The sequence below is a fragment of the Rhinatrema bivittatum genome, chromosome 17 (genome assembly GCF_901001135.1).
Source record: "Rhinatrema bivittatum chromosome 17, aRhiBiv1.1, whole genome shotgun sequence".
Classification (NCBI taxonomy): Eukaryota; Metazoa; Chordata; class Amphibia; order Gymnophiona; family Rhinatrematidae; genus Rhinatrema; species Rhinatrema bivittatum.
The window spans coordinates 27626191-27646587 of NC_042631.1; the positions used below are offsets into that span (position 1 = coordinate 27626191).

The 20397-nt window shown below is 40.5% G+C and overlaps 2 protein-coding genes and 1 long non-coding RNA gene across 4 annotated transcripts in view; 1 reads left to right on the plus strand and 2 right to left on the minus strand.

The window, feature by feature from the left end:
* Positions 1 to 20397, minus strand: part of SERGEF (secretion regulating guanine nucleotide exchange factor) — a 656301-nt gene that overhangs the window by 194243 nt on the left and 441661 nt on the right. The gene's annotated exons all lie outside the window — the stretch shown is intronic.
* LOC115079369 lies at positions 381 to 3570 on the minus strand. Its single transcript, XR_003853267.1, has 3 exons — positions 3004 to 3570; positions 1305 to 1571; positions 381 to 631 (listed from the first exon to the last, which is right to left on the minus strand). It is a non-coding gene; the product is annotated as an uncharacterized LOC115079369 (long non-coding RNA).
* MYOD1 (myogenic differentiation 1) lies at positions 6000 to 9718 on the plus strand. The gene is made up of 3 exons (XM_029582889.1): positions 6000 to 6804; positions 7724 to 7802; positions 8885 to 9718. The coding sequence occupies exons 1-3, from the start codon at positions 6226 to 6228 to the stop codon at positions 9133 to 9135; spliced, it is 909 nt and encodes a 302-aa protein (XP_029438749.1). The 5' UTR covers positions 6000 to 6225; the 3' UTR covers positions 9136 to 9718.

Genomic DNA, 20397 nt, shown 5'->3' on the forward strand with positions numbered 1-20397 from the left:
ACTGTAGTAAATGGGGTTTTCTACCAGATAGAGTAGTGAAATATTTTGTAATATACTTTGCATGCTACACGAAAAAATAAGGAATATTTCATCTGCACTTCCAAATGCCTCCACAAATTGTCTATTAAAAAAAATGTTGCCATCTCTTTATTATGATTTCCACAATCTTGAGAATCTTTCCAAGTGTGGGTGCCTGGAATTATTTGACTCCTAAAAATGAGTTGAATCTAGACAGATAAGCTAACTGTGCAGAAATGTTTTTCTTTCTGCTCAAACTAGGTGACATTACGAAAGTCAGCCCACTCGGGTATCAATGGTTCAACAAAATAAGCAATTGATCATATTATAATCAAAATCAGAGAATAATGCTTGTTACAATAGAACAGAAAAAACATTCCTTTTTATGACTGGTTATAATTGTGAGTTTTTAATAGATAGTTAAAAAAGCATGTTTCTTTAAACAAAAATCATTTTTAAAACGTGTCCCTTTTTTCTCTGAATGCTGTACATTATAATAATGGTGACAAGTGGAAGGGATATCTTCTCTTGAGGGCTGACACTTCTTCATTCCAGGTCCTTAAACCAGATGATCTTCAATCCGCAAAATATGCCTGGATCAAATGTATTATTGCTGAAGAACAAAGCAGTAAATAGCACTCCTTATACCCAAGAAACAAGGGAGGAAATTGGGTAAATGTAACATATTATTATAGCAATTTTCAAAAGCCATTTACTCAAGTCAAGGGCATTATGCGAGTAAATCCTATGGACAGTTCAATGGCATATTTTGTAGCAATTCTCAAAAGCCCACTTACTTGACTAAAACCCAATTTTAAGCATGTAAATACTTTAAAAAATCAGGCCCATTGTATTTTGTATCTATACATGGAGCTAGATGTGGTATGCAATTTCCCTACCGAGGAAAATGGGGAAACTCCCTGGGTAGATCGGAACTATGGTGTGCACCAGGATTAAGCGTGAGATACTGGAGAAGAAATCCTAGAGTTAATAGAGATAAATCTCGTCCAGGGGAGGGCTGAACAAACAGAGACTAAGCATTTCCGTGGAACAGTGGTGGAAGTCCTGCCACAAAAAGACAAAAACACCTGTCACCGTGCGGGATCCGAGCACCTCACTTCAGCCTGCTCTCATCTTTCTTGAAAGGAGGGGGGAAAATAACAAACCCATGGAGATTTCTCTGCGGTGACAGCAGAACAGAACTCCTTGAAAGCTAACACCTAGAATCCAATGGGAAAAAAAAAAAAAGGAGAACTCTTCATTTATTACATTTTGGATGTAGTTACCTTTCCGAACCTGTGCTGAAGGCCACAGAGGGCTTACAATTTAAGCTGGTAACGGAGGCAACAGAGAATGAAGCGATGCCCACGTCACAGGAATCCTCGCTGGGAGAAGCAGAATTTGCACCCTGGCTTCCCTGGTTCTCAGTCTGCTGCTGTAAGCACTAGGCCGCTGCTTCAAAGTCTTTCTCGTGGGGCTTTGCCAGAACATGCTGTAGAAGTCATCGTAGCAATCTTTTTTCGGTGTTTTTATCTATACTTCAGACTGCCTGTCTAAATGGCAGCGTTATGAAAATAAATGATTAAAATGCACTGTTACATATCAATCAGAAAAGAAATACACATTGTTGCATGGCTGAGTCTCTGACCGACAATGAAGATGTACAAAGCATGATCCTATCTGGTACAGTGGTCTTTCCGAAACTGGGGAGCAAGTTCTCTCCTTAATCACAGGGGCCATGGAATGGATCCTAGTGGGTAAAGCAAGGGGGATGCAAGATGTTTTGATTGATGTAACTTTAATTGCAGTACATTGTATTGCAATTAAAAAAATAATAATAATTTTACACCTGTTTGGATAAAAGTATTATAAAGAAGAAAATGAGGAAGATGTGACCCAAAACATTTGAGAAATAGGGCACTATAGGGCACTTTGCTCCGTTCTGGTAGCTGCACACTGTGATTCAGCTGTAAAATCCTTCCTATTCAATACACTGTGGTTATCCATGTAAAATGTAATAAATATATTTGCATAACGCCAGTATTAGAAATTGGAAGGGTATAACAGGGCCTGGGCAGTTCTACACATGGCCTGATTCCTATGCATTTCTTCTAAACGCTGCTTGTCAAACTGCACTCCCAAATATATTTTTGTAATTACATGAGTTTTATAAATAGATGTTTTAAACTAATCTCTAAAATGTTTATTAACCCCACCCAAATTATGAAGAGTACTAGGATTCATATTATATTTTGGGGCCACCTTTGCAGGTTTTATTTTTCCTGGGAATTTATCAATGTTTATTATAAGAAACAAAACTGGGCTAAAATCAGAGGGGAAAAAAGTGATTTTTTTTTCTTACTGTTTTTCTCCCACTTCTGTTTATTATAATAATAACTGATAAATTCCCTAGTTATAGTGTAAACGTTGGTCAGTGAGTGGTTTTTTCCCCCCTGCTTGTCTCTTTTCTGGGAGAACTTGGGAGACAGATACATTTCACCAGTGTTTACCTTTTTCGTAGCTTGCGCACGTGTGTGTTGGGGACGAAACTGAATAAAATGAACTTCTACAAAATTATGGATTCAGAGAGCCACAACAAACTTTCTACTCCATGTACCAGGGCTCCTCCTAGTTTATAAGCAAGTAAATATTTTCTAACAGGTGTAAATTTTACACTGAAAAGCTGGGCAGACTCACAGTCCCCAATGTCAACAGACAGCTGAGGTATCAAGTATTTATCCATGGGTACAAGAAATTAGTTCTCAAATCAGGCAAAGCAAACTTCCTCTTGCAACGATAGCAGAATGAAATATGTAAGTGGTGCACACCTAGTCTGCCGGAAAACCTCTTTACGGTTCTGCTTACCTAAGCTAGGGCATGCTTAAGGTACCCACCGTGGATGGATTTGTATATTCCACGCCTGAGGTAGCTGGATAGCTATTAAAGAGGAATTGCCATACAATGTTTCTCTTCGATTTTACATACCTTGTATAGCACCGAACACAGTTATCTGCTTTGCCATGGAATTTTCTCCATTTTGCTGCTTTATTTCGATCTGTTCTATTCATCCTTTCACATTATGCTTGCCTCCACCTCTGGGGACAGGAGTCCTTGTTCCCGAGGCCACTGTAGGTCACTGACTCACTTTGATGCTGTCACACAGAGGCGTTTCCAGTGTTGCCAACTAAACTTCGCGTCCTCCCCAGCATTGAAGAAATGTGTTGGTGCAGTACGATTTCAGCTCTGCCGAGTACTGTCTTTTCCCTTCCAGCATCGCCATGATTTCGACTTTGGCTCTCAGTTAGTGCCAGCAGGACCCCTATGCCCTGCTAGGCCTCCCTTAGCTGAATGCACCCTACCGGGTGCATTCCAGTTTTGTGCTGTTGGACAACGAGATGGTCGTCTCGGAGTTAAATGCAACGAGATAGTTCGGGGGGGGGGGGTAATTGTAATGTTTTCTAGCATGATCTTGGACTGTCCTCTCCCCCCCGAAACTACACCGGGCTGCGGGACACTGCTGCTGGCGGGGTAGCTGAAGGCTTCTCTCCGTTCGTCGTCTTTTCTCCCGGCTGACGTTCCGTTGCTCCCCGGCAGCTCTGTTGGGTCTTTAGCGCCATCTACCTGCGTCTGGCTGTCACTTCAGGCATCCCGCTAACCCCGCCTACATTCCGGCTCCCTCCCCGCCCCTCGCAGCTACGGCAAGCAGTTCGCACCCCGAAAGTGATAAGAACCACCTATGTCAGGAATCCAAGAGGCTTTGATGTGCCTCTAATGGGGCATTTTGCTGGGAGGTGGCAGATCTTTAATAATGAGTCTTCGTGTGGTTTAAAAGGACAAGCTTCGGTTTATTAGCGTCCCTAATTGTGAAAGGCAGGAGATTAACGCGAACACTTCCCCCTCACCCTCTTTAGACACCTAGCCAGGAACAGTGGGGAGGAAGTTTATACAAATAACGTGGGGCTTTCCTTTTATTACATTCCCACGTGTATTTGAGGGGAGAGAAAAATCCAATTTCTGTTTTAGACTGCAGTGGGATTTCAACCTGCCCTGCCCCCTTTCCCCCCGATCTTTGAAGTCTCGGTTTATATTCTCCTAAAAAGTCTTATTCTGCGTGGTAGGTATATGAACATGTTAGATGAAAATTGCACTATTTCGACATATCCGTGAATGCTTCTATTCATTTTATTTTGGGAGACCATAATTATTAAAATATCGAATTTGCTTTGCTGAAACTCCAAAGTACTGAGAACAGACATAGGCTAATGATACTTTAGTAATTTGACAGTTCTGACATTCTATGTAATTTTTTCTTTATTGCTTATTTTTAAACGTATTTGGTTTTTTTTAAATAAAATATCATATCAATGATTTTTCTTATCTCTTCTGTGTTAAAATGGAATTGTTTTAAAATAGGAAGCGAAGCATCGGAATCTAAATTACAGTTAAACTAAATTATTGACACCTATGATAAGATTATATATACAGTCAGAAATAAAAATCAGTAATTCCTTGAACTGTTTTAAAATATCTTCAAAGCGCAGTTATCAGATTTGAACTACCCAAACTCTCACAATTCTAGCTAAATCTTTTAAAAATAGATACATTTAGAAATAATACCTTATTTTATAAACTGATAGTTCTTTAAATATCTATTTGGCTGGATATTTTATAAAAAGATACGAGCATGGAGTCGCAATATAAACGGTAATTAAACTTATAAAAATTGTTATATTCGAATGAAATATTGTAATCACGAATTATCTTTCCTGCATTCAGAATAACATTTTCTAACTATTTAGTATATTTAATAAATTCTCATGTTTGGTGTGTTTCATGAATTTTCATAAATGTTGATATGGGGGGATTTTTGTATGATAATTATAAAAGACGCCTCTACTAGTAGATCTGACAAACGAAATAAATGTGCCTATATATTAATCCATATTTATATTGATTGCTTGCTAGATCTATCGTTCTAGATATCAATATATCAGAAACTGATACTCTATCTTATAGAGTCCCCCTGAAATGTACATATACAGAATTTATTTAAAAAAGCAAAACAAATTCAGTAAAATATTACTGTTTTGATTTGTGAAGAAAAGTCACAACCCCCACTTAATTATGTTTGTTTCCTTCTTTGTTAAATTTACTACAATTATTTTCAATATAGAAAACGGCTGTCAAAAAAACAACAACACATAACTTTCATGTTTGGTATCAAGGAGTCAATTTAAATAAAAAATAAAAGAATGAGAAACCCGAGACTATGAAAATTTTCAGAAATGTTTTTTGATAAAATATCTGCCTAGTAATGGGAAACAAATATTAAATGAAACGCCGAAAAGGATCAATTTGATTTATGAAATTACGAATATTTGTTTTTTATTAATAAAGAAAATAACAGAATGAAACGAATATCAGATAATTGCCCCGAACAGTGCACAATCTGAATTTCCTGCAAACGAATATGCTGGGGTTATTTTCTTACTGGACCTCCAAACACTTGAGGATTTTTTTTTTTCTGCAGCCTATTAATAGAAAAGATCTGTGACTGCCCCGTAGGAAAGTTTGAGACACTGACCAGTTTGACGTAGCTTTAAAAATCCCAAGGACCACCACCTTTACTTCAGAGGACGTATAGTTTGCAAATCAAAACCAAAATGTGTTTTAGAACAAGTGTGGGGCGGAGGAATCAGCGTGCTCGTGGAAAAGAAATATAAAAGAAAATAAAATATAACTAATGTTCCATGCCCAGTCTTTTTTTTTTTTCGTCCCCTTGCTTGACATTGGCAAAAGTTTCCCCGGTTTTTCCTGACGGGGTTTAATTCCGCGGCCAATCGGAGGCGGATCCGTCGCGGTCCCTGCCCTCCGCGGACGTTCTGATTGGGCGGCAGGAGTAAGGGGGGGCGTCGGAAGGCGGGTGGGGCAGCCCCTCCCACGCACCCCCAGCGACCGCGTGGATAAATACGGCGGAGGCTGTGGCTGAGAAGGCAGCGGGCAGTGAAAGGGGATGTCCGACTGGAGGGAGCTCCGAGGCAGCCAGTCCTGCACAGAAAACAGTCCCCCCCTGTCCGCTGCAAGCTTGGACGCAGAGGGAGAGAAAAGCTCGCTGAGATCCCTTGCAGCACCGGGCACATCTGACGTCTGAAGATTAGAGAAGCTCCCGTCCTCCTTTTGCGGCTCGCTTCCCCCCCCCCGGTGCTCATGGACTTGCTGTCGCACCCCCTGCGAGACATGGAGATAACGGATACCTCTCTTTGCTCCTTCTCGGCCACCGACGACTTCTACGATGACCCCTGCTTTAACACGTCGGACATGCACTTTTTCGAAGATCTGGATCCCCGGCTGGTGCACGTGGGCTTGCTGAAGCCCGAGGAGCACCACCCCCATCACCACCACCACCACCACCATCACCACCACCACAGCGAGGACGAGCACGTGCGCGCCCCCAGCGGCCACCACCAGGCGGGCCGCTGCCTGCTCTGGGCGTGCAAAGCCTGCAAGAGGAAGACCACCAACGCCGACCGCCGGAAGGCCGCCACCATGCGCGAAAGGCGGCGGCTCAGCAAGGTCAACGAGGCCTTCGAGACCCTGAAGCGGTGCACGTCGGCCAACCCCAACCAGAGGCTGCCCAAGGTGGAGATCCTGCGGAATGCCATCCGCTACATCGAGAGCCTGCAGTCCCTGCTGCGCGACCAGGACGACAGCTATTACCCCGTGCTGGAGCACTACAGTGGGGAGTCGGACGCCTCCAGCCCCCGCTCCAACTGCTCTGATGGCATGGTGAGTGGGGAGAGGGGAGGGGAAGAAATGGGATTGAAGGAGAGAGGGAGGACAGGAAAATCCAATCTTCCCAACGACGATCAGCTCTTCCAAAAGTGAGGAGGGAAGGTGGCAAAGGAGCACTTTGCTGCTACGAAACGAAGCCAGTTTATTGCTTTGGCAATGAGAGGGGAAAGCCCTTATTTGTCTCGGCTCCAAGCGTGTCACAAATTCTGGGAACCAATCATGACGTCTCAGTCTCTAAGGGTGAGAGAACCCCGGGGTGCCCCTATAGAAGTAATGTTCAGCGTGTGGAATGACGATGCAGTTAGTTTTGATGTTCTTAAAGAACCGAAATTACCAAATTTAAAATCGGGCAGCCCGTTTTTCACAGATTTCTTTTCAAGGATAGAAATATCACCCATTAATTTTTTTCAGCCAGAAACCTAAGCGTTGGTAAATCAAGTATGAGGCTCTGTAGAGGCTTCTCCATAGATACTGTGCTAAGGTGAAACAGACTCTTAGCCTAAGGCAGAAGAGTTGTTGTTATTATTATTACAGGAGATCAACATTTGGATTCAGTGTAAGGACAATGGTATAGAATTGATGTTTCAGTCACAAATAAAGAGTGTACAAGTAACTAAGCTGTTTGAAGCATAGGGCCTGAAAATGTAAATGCATATCAAGACTACCAAAGCCATACTAGAAAAGTCTATCATAACCAGAAAAGTCTATGGTAACTGAAGGATGTGGCAAATGACTTTTGATTGCCTTCTCTGTATAGCAACCATATATCTGATGCCTTCTTCCAAGGTGATTAGTGGCAAAAGAACTGGTTGGCCAGATTGTGTTTCTCTATCTCTTTTAATACACTCATTGGATGTGCTTGCAAAATCTGAACTTTCATTGTTTCCTTTTTTTCTTTTCTTTCCATCTCTAGTTGGATTACAGTAGATCCCCATGTGGCTCCAGGAGAAGGAGCAGCTATGACAGCAGCTACTATGCCGAAACACCAAATGGTGAGTATCTGCATAGTTACTCATAGTTGGTGTGCAAAGCAAAGGCAGATTTTTATTCCCTGGGATGGAACACCCAGCTCTGAAACCTGGAGACCCAGGTTAAGAATCAATTTAGCTTCCTCCTGTGTTCCTATGGGGTAAAAAAAAAAAACCAAAACCCTTTGAACCAACCCAATGCTCAAGCTTATATTCTAAACTTTCTCTAATAAAATGATAAGGATCTTGTAGCCATGTGATTGATTCTGCATGGCAGTGGCACGATATATAAAATAGAAAGCCAGAATAATACAAATGCATTGTCTTCGATTGAGTCCCAATACTTTTGCATCCTTAAACCAGATGAAGACATTATATGAACCCAAGTGATAAAAAAAATCAAATCAGTTGTATTTATAACATGTGTCCCCACAGACAAAGCACACCATAAATATGTCTAAACAGCCACAAATATTTACAATTAATCAAAAACACACAGGAGACCACTGTAAACTGAGAGAGAGCGAGCTCCTCTCGGGATAAGGGGGGCTTGGTGTTTCCCTAAGTGTGTGCCCTGCATGGGTTCAGCACTGTCCAGAGTAAAGGATTTCTGGCTCTGGTTAAAGCAGGGCAGATCGAGAAGGCTGATACATGTAGGGCAAGGCAGTGGAAATACCACAGCCCAAAAGCTCGCTGGCCTTCCTTCATCAACTGCAAATTTCAATTTTAAATACTGTTTTAAAAAAAAATTAAACTAACATTTTTAAGTTGACATCTGGAAAAGGAAGTATATCTAAACTTATAGCATATTCAGGTTTATTTCAAGAGGGATATTTAATTATAGAAGTCATCCTTCATGGTCAGATATTTTGCATTTTTTGTTTACTTTTTCTTCATTTTTTAAAAATATTTCCTTTAGTATCAGATTGGGTTCTTTTTACAAAAGATTTGTGACATAGGCATAGATACAAACAGGGCCCCGTATCTGTTTTATTGATCTGTGCACAAACTCATGCACACTAGAAGGACTGGCAGTGATACTTTCTCATCATATTTGGGACCAAAAGCATTCACCAATGTCCCTTTCATCTTTTTTTTTTTTACAGATTCAAGGCATGGAAAGAGCTCGGTGATCTCCAGTTTGGATTGCCTCTCCAGCATCGTGGAGAGGATTTCCACGGATAACCCGAGCTGTCCCGCACTGCCTACGGGGGAGAGCGGAACCGAGGGTAGGCCCTGCTCTCCGCAGGAGGGGGCGACACTGAGCGAGAGCGGAACCGGAGCCCCCCTTCCTTCCCCTGCCGCCTGCACCCAGCTTCCCCAGGACACCAGCAATCCTATCTACCAAGTGTTATAAACACAAACACAGAGCAAGTGAGCACAGAAACACCTGCAAACGAATTCCTCACCCAGACTGAAGACAAGTTTCTTTTCCAGTTCTAAAATGCCTCAAACAGTTCTTGGAGAATCCAATTTTCAATCCTGTATCATGCTTCTAGTTACTCTCAATTCATTATTTATTGGTTCGTGTCTAAACTAATGCTAATTTAATGTGTCTTTTTGACTGTAAAATATCTGTGTACAAGCCAATGTATTCATTCTTATCAACTCCGTGCTTCCTAAACAGGGAAGTTTTATTCTTGAGTTAGTTATAATTGCAAAATGAAACTTTTGAAACTTGTTGAATTGTGAGTGATGAATCTGAGTCAACACTTTGTTACTGATACCCCTGAAAAAAAGAAAAAATAAGGTTGTGGACCACTTTTTGTAATACAATTTTTTGTATAATTGTAAATAAGAGTTTCACTGCAAAAAAAAAAAAGTTTAAATATTTAATGTGGCTTGGTGTGTTGTGCCAAATGTTAACTTTATATATTTATACCGTGTGAATGGCAAGAATGTTTTCAACAGTATTCTAAATAAATACCCCTATTTATACACATGTAGAGGGTTCCCCTTATCTTCTCATCGTGTGCTTTTTGTGCATTTGAAAAGTCGCGGCTGGTTAGAAGGTGACTCTCCCGCATGAGAGGAAGGAGACACAGCAAGGTGTGTGCAGGTATCCTGACAGCATCCCAGCTGAGCATTCTTAATCACACAGGAAGTGTGTGAGCGCAAGGCCACACTCTGCCTGCGCATCACCTTTGCGTTAAAAAAGAAAAATCCACTTTGAAGTGCCTAAAAGGCGGAATGTAAGTCAAATTAATTAATTAAAGTTCCTGATTATTTAAACTGAGTAGCTCCGGCCTCACCGCTCTGGTCCAAGCCTTTTCTTGTCATCCTCTCCGGCCACCTCAAAGGAGAGGACATTCAGGAAGTGGTCATGGAGTGGGTCCTACCCCTCTTTGGCTATGAAATGCTCTCATCTGATTTACTAGATAACAATTTTCAAATCTTTTCATCAAATTTAGAAAACTAGGCAGGTAGATGCGAGTCTTTGAAAAGCGTCCTCTGCTGAGTGGGTACAAGTGCTTGTCCCGATGGGAAGGGGCATTCGTTCCTGCTGGATTTAGGCTGGGGTAGAAAACTGTCATTATCTTGTCATGTGCCAAGCCTCTATTTACACAGAAAATTGTAACACAAAAGTCTCTTACTGCTTCTGCGGGTGCTTAGCACTTTATTATAGCTCTCAGGGATAGCAGGTCAGCTTGGTTTTTTTGAGGGCCTCTTTACCAATAATCAGTCTTTATATTGTAAAACGAAGGTAGGTTCAAACAAAGAAGAATCTGTTATCTTTCAGTTTAAAAGCAACAGGATGAGAATACCTCACAGAACGTTTATCCCTGACACAGATCAAATTCAAAACACAAACCCATAATATCGGGTGATCAGTACTCTGACAGGAAGTATTTCTCTTGGACTGTTTTAAGTGAGAAAAGGAAAAAAAGATAGATTTAGATTTTAATAAGAAAAAAAGTAAAAAGTTGTGCAACAGCTGTGGCCAATGATAATAAATCAAGAAATAGGACTTGCATTGCATTTTCCCTTATCTGAGAGTCTAATCACCTAAATTTGCATGTATCTTGCAGGAAAGCTGTGTTATTATTTTTCAGTTTTAGTTATTAGAAAGAGGGTGCATCTAGTTTTATTATTTTTCAGCTTTCCAATAGACCATTCACTGGAATGCAGTTATAAATGGTTTAATAGCAGCATCTGCTGGAGACAATCGTAAGCTGCATCTCCTTATTTTTTTGTTTCATATTACGTAGATCAAGAGCATGAATTAGACACAGTAGCTCATATGTTACCAGCACAATTAAGCTCTGGAATTCATTGCCAGAGTATGTGATTAGTGCAGTTAGTATAACTGGTTTAAAAAAGGTATGGATAAGTTCCAAGAGGAGAAGTCCATAAACTGCTATAAATCAATAAGGAATAGTAGCTTGGGATCTATTTAATGTTTGGGTGCTTGCCAAGTACCTGTGACTTGGATTGGTCACTGTTGGAAACAGGATGCTGGGCTTGATGGATCCTTGGTCTGACCCAGTATAGCATGTCTTATGCTCTTATGTATCAGCCCTTAACCTACCATGGCATCTGCCTAAAACCGACCGAGCACTATTGCCTGCAATAACACATCTTCGCAATAAACAACTCCTATTCCTTCTGCAATACATCTTTTTTAATTTTGCATCTTTTGGTAATGAAAAATCTGTGATATTCTTTAATATAATGTATTCCTAACGTGCATGATCGGGGAAGAGTTATGCCATAGTTTATTAGCATTAATTTTTCTGCAGGCCAGAGCAGGTGATGATGTCATCAATAGGAGACAGCATGTTCCTTTTCTGAGAGCTGGAGCTCAGTGGTTCAGTCTAAAAACCTAACATGGCGTTTTGACATAAGATGAGCAGAGTAGAAACCTATTTTAACATAACAACTTGTCAGATTATCTCTAAAACAATCTTTTCTTATTGGGATGTTTATCAGAGAGAGATCACAAACTTGATTTCACCACTGGCACAGAAGAGTGGAAAGCATGCATATGGGTTAGACCTTGTAGACTATTTTATAGTGGACCAATGCTTGAAATCGAGTTCACAGGCAGTTTGCTCGTGCTAATCATGTCCTGGAGCCGGAGGATAAATGGCTAAAATATCTTCTCAGGTGCTTAATACTCTTGCATTGGCTCTGCATTCCTGCACGTGTCCACGGTTTGCACGTGGATTCCCGATTATGTGGATCTGAAAACAATACTCCGTTCAGAATCCTCATGCTCCTCCTGACCCCAGAGTTTGGTTACTATTATGGTATGCTTACTATTAGGAGGTTTTGGCCCTTGAAAAGTTTAACTTCAGAAATTGCATTAGAAAGCTGGGAGGGAGAGAGAGGAGTTGTATCTCTACTAGTGCTGCTATGAATTCAGCCCAGTGAAAGGAAGCCAAAGCAGGTAAATAATACTGCAAGTTTTGTTTGATGAGAAATCCTTTACCAAGACAATCCACAAATTTTTATGGGTTTGTGAAAATCTTGCCGCCTGCTATAACTGCTGCCTGTTAAGATTGTATTAGGTGGGGGGCAGCCTGATTTTGGGCTCTGTGCATGTGCAGTGACTGATGCTGCCAGCACCTATGTGAGAGGCACCTGTGCTGCAGGTGGGTTGCATGTGCTACTGCTGGTACAGCTTAATAAATAAACAAATGGACAAAGTGGATTTCACAATTAGGTGAACTCGGCATTTGTCTAGAGTGCCAAAATTTGGGGGAGGGGCAGCACTGTGAGGACGAATAGGGCCCGTGCCTAAATGGTCGTCATGCTATCCCCAGGCCACTGTTTGCTCTCCCCCTCTCATCCCCAGTGAGCCTGTTGGAAGGAAAATGAGGCATCAATATCTGAAGTGACCTGCTGCCACCCTCCCTCCCATGGAGAGAAAGAACAGAGGAGCTGCTAACTGCTGGCACCACCTCCATGCATCCGCATACTTCCTGTGTGGGGCCAAATGAAAATATGAGCCATTGACCTGTCCCAGCTGCCGCCACCCCCCCTCCCCCCTTTCCTGCCCCCACCCCCATACGACCTACCGACTGTCTCAGTCTCTTAAGCCGAAGAACCTCTATAATTCTTGTCATTACTGTAAAACAAAACATGTATCACCCTGATTTAATTGATTTTTCTCATAGATAAGCAATTATAAACAAAGCATACAACATCAAAATAAAGAAGCATGAAACAAAATTGCAGCTTTCTTATAACTGATGGAAGTGAATGATCTGCATCTACTGCTCTCCTCCAAATAACTCTCGTTCCTCATTCATGCTATAGATCACATTAGTGATACTAAAGCCAATTATCCAGCCTAACCAGCTAGGTTTTCAGGATATTGCTAATTTTGTATGCATGATATATATTTGTATGTATATTCATTAGGGATTTTCTAAATACTGAACTGGCTAGGAGGGCCCAAGTACCAGTTTGAGTGCTACGTCGGTTATACATGAGTCTGAGTTCTGTAAGCAAAAGTGGCTTCTGAGAGCAGAAAGGCACTCCTCCCATAAAGCATAGTGCGCCCTATCACCATCTGGCATTGAGGGCCATATTTTCTGCCTCACATGTGAATGTGAGAGGCATACTATAGGTGGCCTCCAACACAAAGTCTTTTCTTATTCTGAAAGATTTAAGGGAGGAATCAGACATTTAACAAGTTCAGGAAAGTTGTCAAGACAATGCTCTTCCAGGATGCTTATGGATGATGTTAACAAGTTTGCATTGGCACAATATGTTTCATAACATACTAGTACGTCCATTGCTTTCAGTGTTTTATATGGTGTGTATATCATACTAGTATGTCCATTGCTTTCAGTGTTTTATATGGTGTGTATATCATACTAGTATGTCCATTGCTTTCAGTGTTTTATATGGTGTGTATATCATACTAGTATGTCCATTGCTTTCAGTGTTTTATATGGTGTGTATATCATACTAGTATGTCCATTGCTTTCAGTGTTTTATATGGTATGTATATCATACTAGTATGTCCATTGCTTTCAGTGTTTTATATGGTGTGTATAACATACTAGTATGTCCATTGCTTTCAGTGTTTTATATGGTGTGTATATCATACTAGTATGTCCATTGCTTTCAGTGTTTTATATGGTGTGTATAACATACTAGTATGTCCATTGCTTTCAGTGTTTTATGTGGTGTGTATGGTATCATACTAGTATGTCCATTGCTTTCAGTGTTTTATATGGTGTGTATAACATACTAGTATGTCCATTGCTTTCAGTGTTTTATATGGTGTGTATATCATACTAGTATGTCCATTGCTTTCAGTGTTTTATATGGTGTGTATATCATACTAGTATGTCCATTGCTTTCAGTGTTTTATATGGTGTGTATAACATACTAGTATGTCCATTGCTTTCAGTGTTTTATATGGTGTGTAATATTTGAAATATTTTATGTTTGTTTGTTTTTCTATGTAATCCGCGCTGAGTATAGTTTTATAGAAGTTTGTGGAATATAAGATTTTAAATAAAGGAAGAAAAGTACAGAACTTAATCTGTCCTAACAATGATTTTGAGATTTTGGCTGAGTGAGCTTGTTTATAAACAGGAGCCCCCAGGAAACAGCTCTGCCTCCAGGAATGACAACAAAGGTTCATTTTTATGCTTATTTTGCCGAGAGCTTTTTGGAATTACAGGAGCTCTTCATGGTTTGGGGTGGAGTTTGCATTAAATTTCTCCCCCATCATCCTCAGAACTCTGGAAAGAGTCCCTCTGCAGCTCAGTTTCCATTTCCAAGCTAAAACCTTCCTCCAAAGCATGTTAGCTTTTACCAGCATTCATAGAAATCAACTTTCAGACTACTGGTCATGCTAGAACATTAGGTAGAAGCCTCCACCTTTATTGTCCTCAGATACACTCCTCTATCATTAGGATCCAGGTGGTTCTATGAAGTCTGTGATCTTCACCTTCCTTCGCGACTGCAATTACATTCATAAAAGCATAAATTCTTTAGCTTTGGGGAACATCTATTGCCAGGTCACATTAGGTTCTGCCTGCCTAACCTCCTTTCCAATTTCCTTCCCAGTCTTATACCTTATGGGGATATTTCTCTTCCCACTGATGTACAGGAGCCTCTGTCTTGGATGCTTTGAAAAGGGAGTATCATCGGAGAAGAATTAAGAAGCACATCTCTCCCTTGAGCTAGACCTTCTTAAGGGACTCGCTTTCTCCTTCTTGTAAGCATGTCTCACTCAGTTTTAAGCCTGCCCTGAATGCACACAGCTGGGAACAGGGAAGGACGTCCAAAAATAAGACCAAGGGACATTAGCTTAACTTAAAAACTATTCAGGCCCAATTCAGAGCTCTGGCACAGAGAAGAATTTAAGTCTCTTACATCTGAGTCATTATTCCATTCATCTGAGATGACATTTCACTTTTACTGGAGTAATATATTTGTTCTAGTTGTTGTATTGTTTTTGAGTCAATTTTGTTAATCTTATGTTCTACTATACAATTCAGTGTAGTAAGTAGGCAAATCGGCTATTTGTTATATTTTCTATTAATATCCAATAGTATATTGCTAAGGTTTTTAACACTGTTTAACCCTCTGGATAAGTCGAGAGATATATGAACTAAGTGCACACATGAAATAGTCTTGATTTGCTGATCATTTGCAACCATAATGAATCTGCCCAATGCAAATAAATCAGAAGCAAAACAAATCACAGTAGAAGTTTTGTAAATAAATGGGAGAGAACATGAAAATGAATTAGTTTTAATATCTGGATTAAACATAGATCTTTCAGTTTCATCTTAAGCCTACTCCCATTTCTTTACCTCCAGTTGCTTTTATGGGCTGTTTCCATATTCTCCTCATTCCATAACGCACATACTTTCACCCACATTGTAGCGGAGATGTTCTGGGATGGGGTTAGGTCAGAGTAGAAAATTACATGCACAGTTTTGGGTTTGATTAGTGATACGTATGTATTACTTTTTTATTTTGTTATGTTTCTTTTATATTTAGTTTGATTACTGCAGTGTATTTATGTGTACATTTTGCATTTTCCCAGAGTCCCTTGCTGGAGGGGTGGTTTATAAATGGAACAAATGAATAAATAAATGCATGTAGTTTTGGTCAGGAAAAGTATCTGGGGGGTTGCTTTTTCCTTGGGCAGTTTTTAAAGCAAAGGTTTGGACATGCAGAGACAGTGGGTTAAAAAGTACCCTCCAGCTGCACAGGTAGGATGAAAATTCTCTGCCGGGGACGATATTATTATGCTGTCTGCATTGGGAGAAAGGCCACAAGGACTTGTTACCTGAAGATTTTGCACCAATTTTCAAAGAGAAAAAAGGCACCTGGCTTTGAAACTTGTCACAGGTACAAAGGACCTGCAGGCATTTGCCCGCCATTTTTTGTGTGGGTAGGTTTTTCAGGGAAAATCACATGCATGAAAAATGCAGTTGAATAAGCAATCTGTGGGCTATTTTCCTCCCTGTCCACCAGGATTGAGGATAAAAGTGCCTATGGTGTTTCACAACATCTACTTTTTTAGCCAAATTGAAGGAGAGCAATTATAAAATGGCCAATGTATGTGTGTGAATCGCTTTCAAACTTGCCCTCATCCTGCCCCTGGTTTTTTGTGGATCCTGTGCAGTAAAACTGGTGCACAGGTCAGGTTCTCAAACCTGTTCTGTTGAACCCACAAGCAGTCATTTTCAAGATAACCACAATAAATATACATGAGATCACTATATCTCTCCTCCATGTTCACTGTGGATATCCTGAAAACCCGATAGATATGGGTGGGCAGGACTGTCTGGGAAGGGGGAAGGCTGCCAGAGGCAAGAGGAGCGAGCCATGTATCACCTGACCCCCCCCCCCCCTTCTGTATTCTTCAACCCCTTCCTGCCCTGCTCTCGGACATGCTCATGCACTCCCCAAACCAATAGCAGCCCATCATGAGGGTGGGCCATGGAATCTGCGCAGTCAGCCAGGGAGGGGAAGGGAGGGTGACAGCAACTTTACCCCCTGGTGCTGTTTCCTGATGACTGTCCTGAGTTTGGGAACCACTGGTCTGGAGGCTTGAGGGAAGGAATACAAATGCTGTGCTGCATCAAACTAAGGTCCATCGAGCCCAGCATCCTGTCTCCAACAGTGGCCAATCCGAGTCACAAGTACCTGGCAGACCTCAAGTAGATCTATTTGTTACTCTCTCCTGGAATAGCAACAGCTTCCTTTAGTCTACCTGATTAATAATGTGCTATGGACTTTTCCCCTAGGAATTTGTCCAAACCTCTTTTAAATCCCGCTATGCTGGTCACCTGTGATAACATCCTTTGACAACAGATCCCCCAGCTTGATAGTGAGCTAAGACTTGTTTTAAATCTGCTAGTTAATTTCATGGAGTGTTCCCTTGATTTAGTATCTTTTGAAAGGGAAATAACCGTTTTTTAATATTTACCCATTCCACCTCTTTCATAATTTTTATAAACTTCTGTCATGTCCCCTGTCTGCCGTCTCTTTCCCAAGCTGAGTCATTGCCTACGTAACCTCTCATTGTAGGAGACCCACTCCATACCTTTTTATCATTTTTGTTGTCCTCCTCTTCATATTTTTTCTAGTTCTACTGTGTCTTTTTGAGAGATGGGGGAAACCAGAACTGCACGCAATACTCAAGGTGCAGTCGCACCATGGCTCAATACAGAGACAATACAATATTTTCCATTTTATTAATTCTTTTTTGGATCATTCCTAACATTCTATTTGCTTTTTTGACCGCTGCTATGCCCTGAGCAAAGGATGTCAATGCATTGTCCACAAGGACTCGGGGAGTCCTTTTCCTAGATGGTGACTCCCAATTCAATACAGAATCTAATGTTGTGTACCTATAGTTGGGATTATTTTTCTCTATGTGCATCGCTTTTCCATATTTTGGATTTCATCTGCCATTCAGTTGCCCAGTCTCCTAGTCTTGCAACTCACTGCTGTTTTAACAACTTTGGATACTTTTGTGTTGTCTGCAGATTTGATTGCTTCTCTTGGAATTCCGTTTTCTAGATCCTTTACAAATATCTTAAACAGCACAGGACCCACAGCGATTCTGTGGTACTCTATTACATCTTTTTTTGCACATGGAAAAGTGACCATTTTAACCCTAACCTCTGTTTCCGGCCTTTTACCCTATATTTCGATTCTCCCAGTAGCAGACTGCCTCCTATCCCATGAATTTTTAATTTCCTGAAGAGTTTCTCATGGGAGACTTTGTCAAATGCTACCAATAAAAGTCACTAGATGTCACCCTTAGGTTTCCTTGTGAATTTTCACCCGTTCGTGTGGACTACCAGGGCTTACACACTATTCATGAACTTTGGTTTCTGTGTGTGGACAGATGAGTGTATTTTAAATTCTAGTGTATATATTAAACAAAAGTATTAAATTCACTCTTAACCTATACATCTCTTATTTTATATTTGGCAACAATTTATTAACAGACTATGCAGAAGGGAAACTGTAGGCCTTGATTATTCTTTCCTACTTCCCTACTGCTCCTATCATCCTGATGAAACAATTTTATGCTAATTTTCATAATGAGCAGATATTCCCTATAATTTTATTCTCATACACTTCTTTCTTGAATTTAAACAATGGAAGATTCTGACATATTATTTCTTAGAGACTGAAATTCATGTTTTTAAATGAAAGCCAGACCATTTCTAGGGCAATAGCAGCATAATACGATTTGCTTAATAGGATTGCTAAATGTAGAAAATAATTGTGGCATCTGAGGTTAAAACTGAGCTCCAATATTCACTTTATATTTGTCTGAAGGATTTCTGGTTACAACTCCCAAATGTTCATGTAAATATGTATTTTTATTTCAGCCTTTAATGCAATTTTCTACAGCATGAGAAACTATACGTGACTCAAGAATTTTGTAAAACCAAGGCCTGTTTGTTTTGAATTCTTCCAGCTACTTGAAATGTGATTGGATAAAGAGGAACTGGAATTAGTGGTCTGCCGTCATTTGAATATGACACACAAGCACTAACTACATATGTTTTTTTAAATGCAATGACATGACAACCTTAAATTTTGTTTTCATTTTTTTTCTTTTAGAGTGCACCAAACCATTTCGTGAGCATTGATTTTAATGCATGCTAAAACAAAAATATATATATATATATATACAAACTAAACTAAAATGAAAAAGCCAAAAAATAATCTGAAACAGCAAAAAAAATAAAAAACAACAACAACAAAAACAATAAAATAAATGTTTTTGTCATGCTCCCCACTAACTTGAATCATAGCCTAATGGTTAGACCACAAAGATAGCATTGTACTTGGTCACCACGTTTTCCAAAGCTGACTCAATCAGTGCTTCCCTCAATAACCCATCCATCCCTATGGTGTGGTGTTCAAGCTCTGGGATAACAGCTGCCTCACTGCCACAAAGGAGAAGATGGTGCTTTTATTTCTAGAAAACATTTTTGGGATGTAGCTTGTGTGATAGCTGCTGTACACATAAAGCACACTCTGTTTCAGCTCCTTGAGGTGAACTAACTCAATGACTTATTGTGAAGGTGCAGGGCAGACATTTAGGGGTAGATTTTCAAAACTTGCATGCGCACCTGGACGCGCAAATTTATGACATTTGTGGGGGAATGGCCGAGCACAGAGCAGCAGGGGTGTTCTACTCCAGCCCCTCCCCTCCAGGCAGCCAGCAAGGAAGAGAAGAGGAGGGGTGAATCTGGAGTACACAGAGAAGAGAACAGCCACTCTGCTCCCTAATCCAGCCCCTCCCCTCACTCCTCCTGTATGGCAGGGAAGGGGTGATACTGAAGCAGTCACTGCAGAGCAAAGAGCAGAGACAAAAGGGTTTGACTTAGCACAAGTTTGAAAAAGGGTGGTCAACTTTCAGCGGAGGCGGAGTAAAATTTTCACCTATGACCTTCCATACTGTTTATTTTAAACTTTGATTACTTGCCTTATTACTAGAAAACTGTGCATAAAGCGAGGAGCAACCAAATGATCTCAATTATAAAAACACCAATAATATTTCATTAGAATAGTCAGGAAAATGACAATTTTACACATTTATATTACTTAACTGCCACCCCCACCATTAGAAAACATGCACTTGATTTGAAGAAGAGTCACAAATACTTATCAGGTCACACACATTTTCTAATAACTTATTAAATCTATTTTGCCCCATTACTGTTGCTTATCCTTTCAGCCAGAGATCAGTCTTAAAGTAAGATACAGATGATGCCCAAACTGATTCATCCAACCTGCCCAGCTGAGATTCCTCTGCTATGGGTAGATGAGAATACAAAGTCCCACATGCAACCCAATGCCAGCTCCCCATCCCCACACACACTATCTTGTCTCTTTATTTTTTTTATCACACCCATTTACCCACCTCTGCCATCCCAGGGCCGGTGCAAGGATAAAAGGTTCCCTAGGCAAAGCTTGCAGCTATGTGTGACCCCTCCACACACACAATTAAAAATGATGCAATTATAACAGATTTTACACGGAAAAGGACAAAGTACAGTCTTCTGAAGTAAAAATATGACTTACAACATATATATTATATTTATATGTATTGCAGTGGTGCCAAACAAAAACCCCTGCAAAAAAGATGCTTTGAACCCATATGGTA

What these genes read in the sequence shown, in the direction of transcription:
- MYOD1 (XM_029582889.1), top strand. Translation starts at nt 6,226, where the DNA reads ATGGACTTGCTGTCGCACCCCCTGCGAGACATGGAGATAACGGATACC. An exon ending in CCAACTGCTCTGATGGCATG is followed by an intron (nt 6,805 to 7,723) that starts GTGAGTGGGGAG and finishes TTCCATCTCTAG; the next exon opens with TTGGATTACAGTAGATCCCC. An exon ending in CTATGCCGAAACACCAAATG is followed by an intron (nt 7,803 to 8,884) that starts GTGAGTATCTGC and finishes TTTTTTTTACAG; the next exon opens with ATTCAAGGCATGGAAAGAGC.